The sequence below is a fragment of the Thermobia domestica genome, chromosome 16 (genome assembly GCF_964235325.1).
Source record: "Thermobia domestica chromosome 16, izTheDome1.hap1.1, whole genome shotgun sequence".
Lineage (NCBI taxonomy): Eukaryota > Metazoa > Arthropoda > Insecta > Zygentoma > Lepismatidae > Thermobia > Thermobia domestica.
Window position 1 is genome coordinate 36,943,907 of NC_137469.1, and position 18,267 is coordinate 36,962,173.

General features: G+C 35.8%; 1 protein-coding gene across 2 annotated transcripts in view; it reads right to left on the reverse strand.

Moving 5' to 3' along the window:
• Positions 1-18,267, reverse strand: part of gwl (serine/threonine-protein kinase greatwall) — a 67,056-nt gene that overhangs the window by 23,416 nt on the left and 25,373 nt on the right. For both annotated transcript variants that reach the window (XM_081742316.1, XM_081742315.1), the window contains exons 6-9: positions 17,001-17,107; positions 12,387-12,496; positions 5,726-5,864; positions 1,702-2,687 (exon numbers count right to left, since the gene is read on the reverse strand). In XM_081742316.1, coding sequence (XP_081598442.1) covers positions 1,702-2,687; positions 5,726-5,864; positions 12,387-12,496; positions 17,001-17,107 — 1,342 coding nt within the window. The remainder of the gene's footprint in view (positions 1-1,701; positions 2,688-5,725; positions 5,865-12,386; positions 12,497-17,000; positions 17,108-18,267) is intronic.

Consider the following 18,267-nt stretch of genomic DNA (forward strand, 5'->3'; position numbering starts at 1 on the left):
TTTTTTTTTTTTTTTTTTTTTTTAAGTTACCTTTAACATTATTCTGCCTTTTGATTATGAGAACTCACTAGTGAAAGCAAGTTACAAAAATACGATCTCTATCTGGTGATATTTGTGATTCCTGACAATAATAATAATAATTTTTACAATGAAAGGAATATTAGATTAACCATACAGGAGACACTAAAAAAATCAACATCTTAGTATTTCGAATAAGAAATGTTTCGTCGATTGCTTGTTATATGCTTCTGGGTATTATTCCAGGTGAACAAAAGAACTTCCCATGTTGTCCTAGCATCGTAAAACAATTGGACTGCTACAAAGGCTAATCCTTTCCATCCAAATAGCTTGCAGACAGCGACACGTGTCAAACCGGGTTTCACAGAGCAACAAAACTGTACATACAAACATATATTAGTGTTTCAGCCGTTGTGTAGTAAAGAGTTGTTCTAGTAGTCAAAATGCCACCGAAAAGAAGTTTGCTTCTGGGAAGGGTATGTCCTGGTTCTTTCCACTGCAAACTTATCATTTCCTGAATAGTATAAGAGTGTCAGAACAATGGCTTTGTGTCAGGTGTTCACAATCTACATCACTAACAAAATCGCATCGAAAGACAGCGTCAGTGAAACTCCTACGACCTGTTCTAAAAAACACCTGGGATATAGCGGCCTGTGGGAATCCAGTATCACAGTGAGTTATAGCCAAACGTTTACATGTGGGCCAATTAACAGTGAATCGTGCAATCCATCATGAATTGAGTCAACAAGCTGTTCGCAAGGCCAGTATGAATGCGTTAACACCACAGCATATAGAGAAGCGAAAGAGCAAGGACAGAAGGCTGCAAGCACTACCTTGCTGAAGACCGCTGGAAATTTGTTGTACAATGGTTGAGGCATGGATCTATCTAAGTAACTATGAAAAAGTTAAGATCATAACCTACAGTTGTGTTCAACTTTGTGCTTCAATGCAAAAGAAAAAAAAATATCTGAAAAGTTTCAGGGATGTTACTGGCTTGTGCTACAGAGAGAAGCTCAAGATTCATAAAGTGGAAAAAACTGACAAAATAAATGCTGCTTATTAACATGGCTCCAGTTTACACAGGAAAATATCAGCATTTTATGGCGACAACACTAATCGTATAGAACTGCAAAGTTTCCAGTTACACGGCCAAAACATAGCTGGTCTTCTACCGACGCATGGCACCTGTAAGTAGTATCAATCCTATTCCGTTTGAGGATATTCACACTAAGAGTCCAGTACTGTATTTCTGGGCTTCTCAAACGATGTATTTCATTATGTTAGGCTCGCACGGTACATAACCCCTGGAAAGCCTGGAAGAAGGTATGAGACAATATACCCTTGGATAGCTGCAAAGAAAACTGAAATGTTGTTAATGGTCAACATCGGTGGCTATCACATCGAGCATATCAATAGTGGCGGAGTGGAATATCTTAGGTAACTAACAAATTCAATTTGTTCGGATGGAAACCGATTGGAATCTGTTAAGTAAACTCCAATCTAAGATTTTAGAAATAACAATATATAGGAGTCGATATGCAGTCCATCATCAATAAAAGTAATCTAGTTTTCATGGGTAATAACGCGAAGAAGTCCAGTTTTTGGTTTACTTAAGCCTTGAAACATTTCTTTTCAGTGACAGGATTAAGGTTTTTAGCAAATAACTAATCAAATTCAGCTTACCTCGAAACTAATATCCATCTGAGAATTTTCTTGAGTTAAACTGTCAGTCTCCATTAAACTACTACTTCTGACACATTTCATTCTTCTTTGCTCTTCAACTTCTTCCAAGGACGGTAAGTCGAAACGTGTTGCTTTAGTTGAAGTTGGATTTTCCTTCTTCACTTTTGTTTGTGCAATCAATGACACAGGTGTTGAATGAATTTTATTACTTGCAGTATCTTGACATCTGTTCTCATTTTCTTCCTCTTCGTTACATCCACTGATTATAATTTCTGGAGAACTAAACTCAATTTTACTTTTTTTAGAATCGGTATCACTTACCGACACGTGCATCGAAACTGTTGAACTTTCTCTGTCTGTTTTACTGTCCTTCGAAGTAGGAGAAATCTCACAGAATCGAAGTACTTCAGGAGATTTTCTGATATCTTTCCTTTTAGGAGTTTTATGGGCAAGATCTAAGTGAACCAGTTCCTGAGTAAGGTTTGTATGAGATCCCTCGGGAGACTTGCAGACTGTTTGTGCACCAGAATTTCTTTTCCGCTTTGTACCGCGATATTCCTCTGGTAACTTAAAAGACGTATCAATACAACTACTTGACGAACTCAAAGACGGCGACACGGCAATGTTTCCAGTTTTACTTGAAGTTTCACTGTTGCTTGTTTTTTCGTAACTCATATTGTCATCACTTGCAGGATTACTACTACATGTTTCATAAGCGCTCGACTGGCTGGAACTATGGTCGTTTGGTGAAAATGCCGCTTTTGTACTACGCAAGTTGGTATTACCGAAACTATATTCTGCTGACGCAAATGACAATATACCAGAGAGACGACTAACACTTCTGTCGTCGATTTCCATAATAGACGTACTTTTAGAAGTTAACGGAGTTCCACAAAGAGTTACTCCAGAAACATCGATTCTTCCAATATTATGTTTTCCATCCCTGAATCTATACTCCACATCAACTTTGTACATAGGATCCTTGTCTGAAAATTAAACATACAATGTTAAAAGAAAACAGACACGAAAGAAAACATATTAGATATCTACAATTAGTGAAAAACTGTCATCGAGCCTTTAAAAATTGCTTTGTGCTATTTTTATCGAAATTAAGTTTAATATACTCGTATATGGATATGTCTCATAATTCAACTAACAGAATTGCCCGTTCTTTGCACGGAAAGAATAAGGTTCAATAAATGTAAAACCGGGAAATTTAACATTGCTAAAACTGTTTCGCTTTAGACATGGAATTTCCAGAAATAAATAAATAAATAAAACGCGTGTACGCTCCTTTACACTGAAGAGTTTATGTACCGAACTTCACATTTCTAACTTTAACGAATCCTCACATTGAATATTTACTGAATAAAGAATTGGAAAATTTTAACATTATAGAAATTAAACCCTTTCCCTCTTTAGATGCTAATTTTCGGAAATCTTAAACGTGAATTCCCTTACTTAAGAGTTTACAAACTGAATTTTTTTACCTTATAACTTAAGCCAATCAATACACTGAACACTTTCTGAATAAAGAATAGGAAATTTGAATATTATAGAAATTGATAGCCCCTCTTCCATTCCTCGTAGACCATATGTCCCGTTTTGACTGAGACAGTCTCGTTGTAGGGGCGTGTCCCGGCCGCCCCATCAGCAGATAAAAAAAAAAAAGTAGTATTTCTCCCGTTTTATGTAAATGAAAGAAGTAAATAAAAAAAACCCAGTACCTACACTCCTTGTAAAGGTATCAGTAATTAATAATAACAAAGAAGCAAGAACTGAACTGAAATTCCTAACATTAAACATGATCGCAGTACTGCTGGAAAGGCAGCAGAGGTTTGAGTAGGTGCTTGTTTGTTGAACAAACTTCAACATGTCTTTCCTTTTTTATAAGTATCGAATTACTTGACACCGTCCTGTAACAAAGGGGAGAGAGAGAGAAAGAGAAAGAGAGAGAGAGAGAGAGAGAGAGAGAGAGAGAAAGAGAGAGAGAGGTACGGGTAAACTTCACAGGGAACTGCAGTGAATTTTATGAAAGACTAGTGAAGAATAACGCTATTCTCAAAGAGATACGTTCTTCTGAGAAATACTTTTGGCAATTTTCAGTTCAAGTCAACATTTCAACCAATGTAATATCAAGGATTCGAGCTACAGCAAAGGAGCCAATACAGGCAACATCATGCCCTACTATATTGTAAGTTAAATGCTGTTTATATTTTATAGTTTCTATATATTATGCTATATAACAATGTAAATGCATTAGGTGTTGCTAAGGTAAACAAGAACTAATTTACACACTGACCTGTTTCCCCTCTCTCATAATTTTTAAAAAGTCGGAAATGTCCCGTTTTCACCTGAAAATTTTATAGTCACCCTATCGTACAAGTGGAATTTTCGAAAATGTTGGATTTTATTTTTTTAATTAGAAGTTTATCCAAATTTCATTTCCTTAATTAAAGGATTCGTGAGATACTTTATTCTTGGCTAAAAACTTGAACCCTTCTTTACGACCCTTAGGATATATATTTCAAAAAAGCCTTCTTATCCACTGCTTCCATTAAAAAAAAAAAAGTTTCATGTGCAAATTTCGTGTTCCTACATATACGTAATACAGGGTTCCTACTGATCTGGAGAAATCTATTTCCCTGACTTCTCCCTGACCTTTGGCAGGAAATTTCCTGACTTTCATGACAGATGTCGGATGACGTTGATATATAAATAAAGAATAAATAACGGTGAATATTTATATATTATTCTATAGAGACAAATAATAATCAATTGCTCATATGTACATTCCACTTATCACCCATAAAAATCTGAGCAACGTTCCATATTGTGATCATTAATGGTTGGCTAATTAATGGTTGAAATTGGCGTACAATTAATGTTAGAAAAAATATATTTTATAAAATTTCCCCTGACTTTCCCTGATTTCCCTTATGTTCGCTGCTGTCAAGATTTACTTTTTCCCCACTTTGGATTCATCTTTAGGCCCGAGCATGTCTGGGAATTCTTTATGCCTTGTGAGAAATCACCCTTTGCACATTGCCGAAATATGTATTTTTGGTAGCATATGTGTATTATTCCTTTACGCTGTCATGAACAATCAGCTTCACGGCTTCTTGTGCTCGAAATAACACGTGCTGCGATGTATCTTCCATACTCTTGCAGAACCTTAGCTCCGAAAATATTCACGTTTTCTTATACGTCCATACGAACTCTCTTTGTCTTTTTCTTTCTTATTTTAATGTAAAGAATCACCCCTTACAGTTTGTCGGTCTCATTCGTTAACACCCTGGGGCCCACGGTGGCTCAGTGCTTGAGCGTTCGCCTCTGGTGTAGGGGGTCCTTGGTTCGATCCCAACTCGCGCCAAGTAAGCTTTGTGGTAGACAAACACCGTGCACATGAGTTTCCTCGGAGTTCTCCCGTTTCCTCCCTCATTCTTCATTCCACTATTTCATTCATTTCTCATCATCACAGTCTCCTTTAGTCTAGCCGGCATAACCGTGGGACGTAAAACTGATAGCTTTAATTTCATTTTTCGAATACATACCTTCAAAATCTTGTTATTTCTTCAATATTAAAACAGAATTTTAACCATTGCTACTAGATAAGGAATGTTTTGGAACGGAAAATTACAAGGAAGTTGCTATTGATAATTTATTTTCTAAGTACCACTGATGTCATTTCATAATATACTTAAGATTTCTTTATTATTATTATTATTATTATTATTATTATTATTATTATTATTATTATTATTATTATTATTATTATTATTATTGTTATTATTAAGAGAGAAGACACCCATGGCCAAGATATCTTAAATTCCTAGTCCTAACTTTAATTCTTGATTTTGATTCAAAGCTGACTTGCATTACCATTGACCCAAAGCGTGTTAATTTTGGACGCTCATGTTTGTAAATCATTTGAGTTCAAGATCATGCATAACAAACTCAAGCACACCAATTGTTTCCAGTCTGGAGATCTTGAAATACATCTCAATAAATCAAATATCCTTACTTTCCAAATTAGAGAGAACAGGTGTAAGATTTACAACAGGACTACTTCCGGAACGTTCCCCCGATGAAGTTCGAACATCTCTGGGTGTCATAGACATATCAACAGTCATTGGAGTTTCATGGATAGCTTTATTGGAACTCTGAAAACCAAAATAGAAAGAGAAAGTCAATATTAGTTTATGCAAAGAGAACAATGATAAAACGCATTAAGCCAACTAAAACTCAGATAATAACAATGAACTCCAAAGGCAGGCATAATAAAATTATTTATTTTATTATCTCTCTGTCATTGCTGTTATTATATTATGTGCGACTAGTTTCATATTCAAATGTATAATTATCCTTCCACTTACCACTCTTGTATTTTGCAACCAATAATAAAGTTTTGTACCTTCACTAGGCTCTTCAGTTATTTGAAAACATTATAGGCAATTTCATAGACGTAAGTATTCGTGGATACTTTGCCTTCGTATTCTTTTGAGATACTGTAACGCTATGCTATCTGGCTTCAGAGTTGGTAGCATGTCCTCTACTTTCCGAGAACATATCCAAAATTGTGGCCCAGCCCTAATGAATTTGGCTCCTTTTCAAATTTTATCCCAATTGGTTAGTTGATCGAACTTTAACGCTTCCTTTTCAGCATCGAGGCTGTGTGAGATAGGTCCCACTGTTTAAAGTGGAAACCGATATACTACTCAGGTTTGTATCTAAGGCAAGAACCCTTACCAGAAATTGAATTCAGGACCACGTACTAAAAGTGAATTCGGGGCACATAAATTTACTTCAGCTTATTATTATTATTATTATTATTCCAGAGATTTTAATAAACTGTTTTTCCTGACTTTCTAAGACAAAAGTTTAATTTTTCCACTTTTCGAAACCCATTAGTTTAGTTAGATACCTAGGCTAAAGTAGGGCACTAACTTCTTACAAAATAGGTCGGCCTGAAAATATGTGTGACAAAATATATGCATATTATATATATATATATATATATATATATATATATATATATATTTTATTTAATCAGTCAACGCGATACGGAATTATATGTAAACATACACACGATATTAAGACTATCAGTTGTTGAGGAGTTTCACGTTCCAACTCCAAAGATTGTCATTAGATCTTGATAAAATTGTTCCTACTGATCTGGAGAAATCTATTTCCCTGACCTTTGGCAGGAAATTCCTTAGCTTTCATGACAGGTGTCGGATGACGTTGACATAAATAAGGAATAAATAACGGTGAATATTTGTATATGAGAACATTTATTCTAGAGAGACAAATAATGATCAATTGGTCATACGTACATTTCACTTACACCCATAAAAATCTTAGCAACGTTTCATACTGTGATCATTAATGGTTGGCTAAGCTGAAATTGGTGTACAATTAATGTTAGAAAAATATATTTTATAAAATTTCCCTGACTTTCCCTGATTTCCAGTCTTTTCCCTCGAGTTTCCCTGACCTGCATCTTTTCCCTGAGTTTTCCTTGACTTCCCAGACCAGTAGGAACCCTGATATGAAACCTGCGAGAAAGTATATTCTGTATCAAAAGAAAAAAAATCAGTACATTTGTATTGAAGTTATGCGTGGGTGTTGAGGAGTTTCACGGTCTAGCTCCGATGATTATCATCACATCCTATTGAAATTTATATGAAACAAAAGTAGATCAACAAAATTAGTGCACCTACGTCGAAATTATGCGCGATGTGGTATGACTGTCAGTCATTGAGAACTTTTATGGTCTATCTCCAAGACTATGGTTAGATCTACATGAAATTTATGTGGAACAACCGGAAAACAACACTTTCAAAAAAAAAAAAAAAAAAAAAAAAAAATGCTTGTGCCGAAGTTATGATTGAACATATGTATATAAATAGATATATAAACAGGTCGAATTGATTTTTTTAAGTCGGTTAAAAAACGTATGTATCTCAGTTCAGAAGTTCGGAAACGCCATACTCTGTCTACATCAAGGAATTCAAGATGTTGTGGCTCAACTGATTTCGGAGTTAAGAACCTAACTACAAATCATGGCACAACACATCTTGATATAACTTAATGCAACTGTAACCTATTATTCTATATTCTATTACATGACCTGTAAATCCCAAATAACCTTACTATTTCAAAGTTGCCTTCATTATCGGGAACGACTACTTAGTTTCCCTGGCATTAAAGAACTTTTCAAAAATTTCCTTGATTTTCCCTGACTAAAATCAAATTTCTTCACATTCCCTAATTTTGCAAGTCTGTGGGAACCCTGTTGATCCGCTAGTGTCACGTGAATTACTGTATTTTAAATGTTGAGGTAATTCAGAGGTTGGATGTTCCATTTTCGGATGCATGTATCGGTTCCCTATATACGCTTTCTCACAAGGAGCGAAACTTGAGAGGCCTCACTAGTCTGTAAGCAGTCTGTAAAATATCTTTTACATTCCACTAAATGTTTGAATTTTTGCTCGGTTTTATACCCTATCTAAACTATTTTGTGAATTTTTTTTAAACTTTATTTTCTATTATGTTAAGTTTTGTGAATAAATTCAATTTAAAAGCATTGTAAATAGATCTCGGATAACGCTGTTTTACATAGCGCTAACCCAATTAACGGTATTATATAAGATACTTCTGCATAACATTTATAATACGATTTCAGAGGTAAGAAGTAACTTTTTTTTTTTTTTTTTTTTTTTTTTTTGTAGAAATTGGAAGCATTGAAAAGTTACTAAAAGCATGGATGTATTCCAATGTAAAATTGACACGTACTAACAGCTAAGACTAAAAATTAAATTTCTGCACTCTAACAGAGCGAAGTCACCATTCACAATAAGATTAGTAGTAAGTTCTTCACTCATTCAAAAACATTTTTACTATTCCCTGTTCAGCGTAAGCTCTAAACTCCGATAAACAAAATATTTGTATCCTTCCGCTTGTCACAAATACGATTGGCTAGTGATATATCACTCCCATTCCCCACGGAGAGGAGCAATTTATACATGTGCATTTTGACAATACTGCCTCGTGTTGTCCAGATACTTACAGCAGCAGTAGAAAAGAAAGAAAAAACTCGAAAGATTAAAAAAAAAGTATTTGAATTTCGCTCGTAAACAATTGTTGCTTACTGAGTAGAGGTTTGCCTTGTTGGTGTTTCACCACAACACTCGCGGAACCGGGATTCATTACAGCCATCTTTCAGACTTTAAAAGCAGAACACCCGTCCACAGTTGAGTTGGCGCCATAATTACTGCGCATGCTTAGTGTTTATTTCCGTTGTTTCATTAGCCACACTCGATTGCAGTATTATTAGATAATCCGTATTATATTTTTATCATTTATAATAATATAGCAGTTTTATATGAAGCTTCATAGTGAAAGTAATAATGCAATCACATGAACTATTTTGCGGAGGAGTATAAGCGTCTGTAGGACAACAGCAAATCAGCGAGATTTAGTTTCACGTGGTTTTGTTTATCGCAGTTTAGAGCTTACGCCGAACAATGTTTAGTTATTAGCCTAACCCTTTCCAGAACATTCTGACGATGGACTTCATACAATCTGAATGGTCACAAGACTTCATCGATAAAAATGATGTGATATCTAAAAGTTATGCCATACGCTTCTTTTTCTCTCACACCTTTAATTCTATCAAGTTAGATTTTTTTTTCCATAGCAGGTAGAAAGACAGGATTTAAAAAGATATTATGTTAATGTTACCAAAATTAATGTTAATGTTAATTAAGTCTTAAAACTATATCACAAAAATGTGAGGTTTTACAATAAGATTCCTAAAGATATATACAGAGTTATTTTATTAACATTGCTGATATACGAGAAGTCGAAAAGTAAAGGGACATCTGCAATTTCTCGCACTAGAGTTTGGTAACACTGCTAATATTCAGCGCTGAATTACTGTCGTCTGCAACACTTCTATGCAACGTGTCACTCTTATTCCCGCGTTGAAGTGTAGTACACCGTTAAACATGACAGCTCCTTTGTCTATTTGCACCAAGGAGGAAATGAGAGCAGTGATTCGCTTTTTGTTTGCGGAAGGTTGTAATAAACTTATTTGTGCATTATTTTTGGTGTACCCGGCTCAGACAATTGAATTTCTTTTTATTTTAAAAGGCTGTTACATTTAAACAAACATAGTATCTAAGCGTTGTGCATTCTCACACGGAATAGCAACATCCAGCAGACGAAGCAGCCATAGGCCCTGACAACCAACGGCAGCCAATCACAGCCCAAACCTATGCTTACGTCACTTTGGTAGGTGGGACTCGCGTGAACCGCGAGAAGAAGAGAGAAATTGTGTGACGTGGCATTCATTGGGCGCCAGAACCGGAACCATAATAGGAAGCATTTCACACTGACTGCGATAAAAATTTGACAAGAAACATAAAAATCAATATATCCGTTTATAATTTTATATATGTAGAACATCGATACATGTTATTGTCAAAATATTACCTTGTATTTTTGAAGGAATGCAAGTATAGTGCTATATTAAATATAACTTCCCAATTTGTGTCAATGACGTTACTGCGACCTATAGTTAGCCGTCACATGCGCTTTCGCTTTGTTGTGCATGTTGCAATATATTGGTATAATTGAATTTTTGGAGTGTTTAGTTGGTTTTCAGGTTAAATGATGCTGAAATTTTATCCTAATCGTAAGTTTAGTGTTGTTAGTTGAAATTTCGCCTATGTGTGGTTAGCGGTGAAAGAAGCTATTGCTTTGTGATAACTTGTTTCGTCGTTAACGCTCGGGTGAAAGATTTGATTAATGACTATCTATTGCAATGTTTGCTCTACTTGGATTACCATACTATGGAGTAAACATCACAAGGTGTTAAACCTCTGGAAATTATTCATCGAATGCAAGCTTAATATGGTGACAGTTGTTTGTCGCGAAGCAAGATCTACGAATGGATAGAGAGTTTCAAACACGGAAGAACTTCTTTATGTGATGAGGAAAGATCGGGCAGGCCATTGACGTTAACGACTGAGGACAATTTGAAAGTCGTTGAGGATATTATGATGGAAAACAGACCAACCACAGTGGACAAAATCGCCAACACTTTACATATCAGTCATGGTTCAGCGTATTCCATCTTACACGATAGGACCACTGTAAGGAAGGCCCAGGGGAAGATGATTTGCATCCGATGCAGAAGTCATTGATGCGGTGCAAATTGGTTACAAGGGTAACAGAAAAACTTTTTTCCGATGGAATCAAAAACTTGTGAAACATTGGGAAAAGTGTGTTGAAGTGCAGGAAGATTATGTAGAAAAATAATGTATATTTTAGTTTTCTATCATTACAATAAATGTACCTTTTCTCGTCCCTTTACGTTTTGACTTCCTCTCGTATTCACACACAAGTCTTGTAATTTCTAAGATTATTACTTGTATCTCTTCGTACTAAAAACGAACATCAACAGATAGGATTATACGTGAATAAAGCATTGGATCCTAGCAGGAAAAGTCTAAATTCTTGTGTTTTACACCTTTACGCAACATGAAATTTATGAAGAACAGGTTCTACTATTAACATGGATTCCGAACCACAGCCAGTGCAATTGGCGGTGCACACATCATATCATGCAAGATAACCCTCATTGTATGCCATTCCCCACCACATTATCTCGCTTCCAACAGGACTAGATTATAGGACCATGCCACTAGCCCTGGTTTTAGGCATAAAAAGGTTAAAGATGTAAGAAAAGCAAAAACAAAACAAGGTTTGTCCGGAAAATAGTAGGATCGACTTAATAATTTTCAAAATATGTCTTTTCCGCATCAACACAGCGTTTCCAGCGACTCTGCCAATCACTGAAGGCTTCCTAGAACGCACAAACTGGAATGCTCTTCAGCTCTCTCGTTACGGCCTCTTGAATGGCGTGGACCAAGTCACGGTGCTTTCGTTTCATGACCCTTTTCAGTCGGAAGCCTGCAAGAGTGTCATCTGGACTGCAGAATGGCTGGGGACGCTGTGTGATGCTATGTTTGGTCAGGAAGTCAATGACAGCAAAGCTGGTATGGCTCGACGCATTGTCATGATGAAGCTCCCATGATCCAGCGATTGCTGAACGGGGGCGAGCGACTCGTTTTCTGAGTATTTCAAGAACTTTCATGTAGAATGCAGCAGTCACAGTCTGACCAGGCGCTACGAACTCTCCATGAACAACTCCTTTGCAGTCAAAAACGATGATCATCAATTTCATTTTCGACTTGGTCATACGGGCTATTTTCGGGATCATTCCCGTAAGCAGTCTTGATCATGTCATGCGTCTCACTCGCAGTTTTACCTAGTTTGACGCAAAGCTTCACTGCGTAATGCTGCTCTAACAAACGATTCATTGTGGAGATGACCAGGCACCTTAAAAGGGATTCACCTTAAACTCGATTTACACTCCGTGAAGGTTTGGAGACGACTGGCGACTGGTGCGCTGGTAGCTAAGGCCTCCCCCCCCTCCATCCAACCAGTGGAGAAACACGCCCCCTCCTTCACCAAGTTTTGGCGGGAAAGAAATCAGCCCTACTACTTTCAGAACAAATCCAGTATAAATATGAAATGACAACTCATTTACCAACAATGCTTTACATTACGTTTCTTATTCATTTATTTACTTAAAATTAATATGGTATACTTACAAATGACAAGTGCGATGTTAACGAAAGCAACTGACCAGGTGTTCGAGTAGGATAATTGCCTCCTTGTTCCATAGATGGAGTACAGTTAACAAGATCCGACAGCATTATGTCTGGTGAAAGAAAAAGAAATTCAAATTAATTATCACATTTAATTAAAAAAATCTATTAGAAAGTACATCTTACTAATTTTGCAGGTGGTAAATGAAATTACGTTACTACATTCATATCAGAAATTAATACTAATACTTTCAGTACTTAAAAGAGATCGAGATTTATCGATAATAAAGCAAATAAACAGATAACTTAATAGTTACTGGTGGATATTTTAGGATGCATATTTGTATACATTTAAAAAAAAAAAAAAAAAAAACTTACAAACTGTTTTAAGGCTTTTCTCAACTCTTTATCAATGTAGTTTTTTTAGTTACATTGCCGAACGTATAACATGTAGATGGATTTTTTCTGTGAAATCCCATATATCGAATAAAACATCTCTTAAAATGAAAATTAATGTAAGTTCTTTCCACGCTACCAAGTTATGGAGGTCATATTTGCTTAAAATGATCTTTTAGAAAAACTGCTGTAAAGTTCAAAATATTTAATATGTTTTATATATTGAAAAATGAAACGAGATGTTTAATTTTACGTCCCGTGATCATGCCTTTAGGCTAAAACAGATGAGTAATTATAATGATAGTGAGTGCTTATAAAATAATTGGTGGAATAAGACATTAAGAAAAAACGAGAGGACACCAAGAAAACCCACAACTTGCGCGGCCAGGGATCAAATCAGAATCCCTTACACGAGATAGACGCTGCCACCGATCCACTGCACCTTGATTTGGTGAACTGAAAATACGTTTACATATACTGTTAATTGTTAAATGGTTAATCTACAGCAAGTTTTATTTTATTTTTTTCAAATCAAATAGTAAATGTAAAATATATTGAATATTTTAAGAATTTTGTGTGAAAATCGTAGAATTAACACTCATAAGTAAAGGGTCCAAATGGATGAATCGAGTTGCGGGAGGAGACATAGTGCTCCTGATAGAGGATATGAAAATATGTGTATGTGCAAAGTTATAGCGGCTGAGCGCCATAAGAAACGGAGGGAGAGGAGGTCAAATTTGGAGGGAAAGGACTATGCTATGTTATAGAAATACACCAAATAAACTGTTGAATCGCAAAAATAGTGAAAGATAGACTATGCAAACGGTGGTAGTTTTACATATTGGCAAAAAAGAATGGGCAGAGTAGGTCACGAACCTCAGCCACCATCTTGAAATCCCCACCATTTTGAAATCTGTGATATTTTTTGAAATGGAAAGGTAGTCATGCGACACATGTCTTAAGACTGTGTTTTGATCAGGAATTAAATGTTGCTATCCGTTTTGTCATATCACTAACCGCTGATGAATTATGGTCTGTTTTATCTCTCTGGATACCATCGGAACTCATGCTCGAAATGACCACCTTGTAGGGAAAAAAAATCCAGACCGGAACAATTCTCTTCGGCACTATATGAAAAAAATTGCAAGTAATGTCATAAATAATAATGTAATAATATACAACTTGGGTATGAAATTTCAGTTAGTTTTCCTGGCTTGATATGTTTAACTCAGGTCTACATGTGTTTTCGTGATAATTCAAACTTTCAACATACGAATATCAGTTTCATAAAAAAACTACAAAGATGATCCTAAATCCTCAAAATAAGTACAGATAACGATCACTAAAGTTCATAACTGACTTTTTGAGAACATTCTGGCTTTTGACTTCCTTTTCATTTAAAAAAATATCAGATTTCAAGGTGACGACGGAGGTTCGTGATCTACTCTTCCCGTTTTTCTTTTGCCAATATAAAACTACCACCGTTTGCACTGTCTATCTTTCAATACTTTTACGATTCAACAGTTTATTTGATGTATTTCTATAACATAGCATAGTCCTTCTCCCACCAACTTTGCCCCCTTTCCCTCCGTTTCTTATGGCGCTCAGTTGCTATAACTTTGCATATACACATATTTTCACATCCTCTAACAGGCGCATTATGTCTCATCCCGCAACTCGATTCATCCATTTGGACCCTTTACTTGTCAGTGTTTCCAGAATACACTTTTTAAGTTGAATTAATTAGCAGCGTAGCCAAAGAAGCCATATTGAGAAAAATTTAAAAACCCTTGAAATAGTTTTTTAGGATAAAGTTAACATGTATTTTAAGTAGATTTGGTATGATGGAGTTTAGCTTTCCTTTTCAGCTCCGAGGCTATATGAGACGCGAACCTAAAGTTTACAGTGGTGTTCGAACCACCATAATGCATTCAAATTTCAAGGCTCTCAGCCGTGTGCACTAACGAAGATTAAACTAGTGTTTACTTAAACACGTTTAACATTTAACTTCCAAAATTTTGTCTACATAGACACTACATAATAGACAACGTCTCAAACAAGTTTCAGATCTGAGAATTATGTACTTGACTTTTTGGAAATATTTAAACATTGCGAATTTTCGATAATCGTGTATTATTTTCACCATCAAATATCTCAGGAAGGACAGAAGTGAAAAATCTCAAATTCGCAGAAAATAGACGATAGTTCTTCAGTAACAAGTGAGTAAAATTGCATCACTGAGACTTGAGTAGTCTCTGAGTTATAGGTTCTTGCAATGATGTGAAATTCGTAATTTTAACAACTGAACAGATAGTTTCTCAAGCATACAGGATAGAATTTTAGATTTCTGGGCTTTCGGCATCTAAGGCAATTTAGCCCTTCACGATTTGAGAGATGACGTCCCTCGACGAGCACACAATCCGGGGAAAGGGAAGGAAGAAAACGGCCTGAGACCTATAAGTTAGGTACCACCTCGGCATTTGCCTGGTGTGAATGAGGAAAACCCAGGAAAACCTCATTCAGGGTGGCTGGCCTGAAAAAGCGTGTTACACTTTTTCGACCGAGTGATCCCACCGGGAATCGAACCCGGGACTGCTCTCTCAGGCATGCAATTTATCTATGTTTCATTAGAAGTGCAGTCAAACAGCAAGAAATTCGAGATTTGCTACATGTAAAAAATTATCAATGCCACATTATATCATAGATTTGTACCTCTGACGCATATATAAATCAGATGTTATGAATACTCACAATCAGATGAATTTACTGATTGCAGTACTTCAGTACTTCCAGAACATAGCATTTTGTCATTTGCACCTAATGCTACCGTAGCCTGTATTTACGACGAGAAATGGTGGATTGGGAGAATCGAAGACATCAGTCAGGATAATAAAGATCTTTTTGTTCAGGTTTTCCATTCCCATGTCCCAAGGACCTCTTTTAAACTAACTACGAATGACAAAGTATGAGTACCGATTACTAAGGTTCTCTGGAAACTCACACCCACAGAGTTCACAACTCCTATAGGTCGTACTTTCAATACCAGTGCCAGTCAACTGTTTACCTCACTGATGTCTTAACAGCAGCGCTATAGGCAGAAAAGAAATAACAGAGAAGTTTCGTTTTTGTACAAGATGTGATTCATAAATTAAGCATACTTTACCCATTAAACATTTCTGTCGTGTTGTTTTGACTTTCGCTACGAAGTTTATATCCACGGCTCACGGTGCTTCATGATATTAAGTCCTAGTGAAGAAAAAACTTATAACTCAGAAACTACTCAAGTCTCAGTGATGCAATTTTACTCACTTGTTACTGAAGAACTATCGTCTATTTTCTGCAAATTTGAGATTTTTTACTTCTGTCCTCCCTGAGATATTTGATGGTGAAAATACACGATTTTCCAAAATTCGCAATATTTAAAAATTTCCAAAAAATCAAGTATATGGTTCTGAGATCTGAAACTTGTTTGAGACTTTGTCTTATTATGTAGTATCTATGTAGACAAAAAATTGAAGGTGAGTCTCATTTATTTCGTTTCAATGCACATTCCAAAATGGCCATTTCTAGGTTTCCAACCTCTATGTTCAGAGAGTTTTTTTTTTTTTTTTAACGTTCTGAAGTACGTCCCAATGTGCACAGAACACAGAATGTTGCCCATTCCATCATCTTTCATATGGTTCTGGTTTGAACTCATAATCTTTAAAAGTTACAGCGTTTAATGGAAGCCTCTGAAAAGTGCAAAATACGCTCAAGCGCCTATACAAAATGGCCGCTACAAACAAACCTGCGCGTCTAAAAAATAAATGAATATCCGTTTTAACTCCCTGAATGTGGTATAAACTTGTGTAAAAAATTAATAAAAAACTAAATTTTGTCAGCAACCATCATTGGTCGATCTCATTTGGATTGCCCAACCTTGAATGTTGTTGGTGCAACAGACATTTTCACCGAACTTGGTCATGACCCTCGTTCAACAGTTAAACTTCGTTGGCCATCTCCCACCCGAATTGAGCCCAAGATCCATGTACGAAAGGTGATCGCACTAGCTACTAGACCAATGAGTGAGAAATAAACAGATTTAAATAGAGAACTCGATACTTTAATATAATTTCAAAATATGTATATAATAACATCTTTGAGCAGTTTGATAAAATTGGCTTGTGTTAGTTGTATTTGAACTGTTGCATTACACTGTAATAGATTGTATTTTTTACTTACCTCTATGCAAGTTGATTTTGCTTAATCCAAAATCTGTCAGTTTTACATGACCTCTGTCGGACAGCAACATGTTGTCAGGTTTCAAATCTCGATGAATTATTCCATGGCTGAAAAGAAAGAAAAAAATGTACATATATATAACATCGAAACCCTACCCTACTTTACGAAAACTTGCATTTGAAAACAGCAATTTTTTAACATAGAGTTTCGCTCCCGAATGAGCTGGTTTCCAGAACGCTTGTCAATCAGGGGTGTGATTTAGAGGGTCAGGAGCAGGGTTGGCAAAAACCATGTTTTTTATTGAAAAAACCAAAAAACCAGGCTTTTGTGGTTTAAACCTTTTTTTGTTTGTTTAAACCAGTTTTTTCTTGGTTTAAATAATTTACTCTATGTATTTATATTAGATATGGACAGAAATTAGTTTGTTTCGCCTTGGTGTTATTATGCAACAACAAGGTTATGCTGGAAGGGGTCACAAGCTTCAAGCGGAATCCAAACCGCTTCTCGACTTACATCCAAGAGAAATTGTCCTTTTGGACACAAAACCGGGACTAATTGGTCACAAATGCGATTGCCGACTCACTCACGAAGGACTCCTGATAAAAATACGTTGTACTCATCTTTACATAGGCGCACTTGTTAATATAACTGTCAAGAATCATTTCAAAAGGACAAAAAGAGTTACAGAAGTAGAATTATAGATAAATCGGGAAACTCCCGCCTTAGCAATTGGGAAAAACCTGTTATTACTTTAAATGTATTTGTATGTAAAACTTTAAGGTCAACATATCATAATCACTACGCTAAAACTGAGGTATTAAATTACAAATTTGGTATGTAGATATCATTCAATAAAATTAAAACAAAGTCAAATCCAAGTTGATGTTGGAAGCTGCGTAGGCAGTTGATAAATTTTGCCCATTTCTATCAATATATTTCAGCAACCTTGGCTTCTTTATAAAACAACAGGCATTCATTCAAGTAGAAATGTATAATTTGGTTTCATTTCGTATGTTTAGGCTTAATATTCTTATGAAATACCAAGGTTATCACGGAGAACACTTTCGCTTAATGCGACATCTCGAATCGCTACTTGGTTTACACTTGAAAGATGAGTTGTGGTTGGACCGAGAATTGAACACGGGACCCCTTGATTAAAAGGTGAAAAGTAGATAAACGTAATGCGGATGGTTTGATATGTCACCATTAAGTTCACACGATTTAAATAATTTTTTTTTGTTTTTGTTGTTGTTGTTGTTTAAACCAG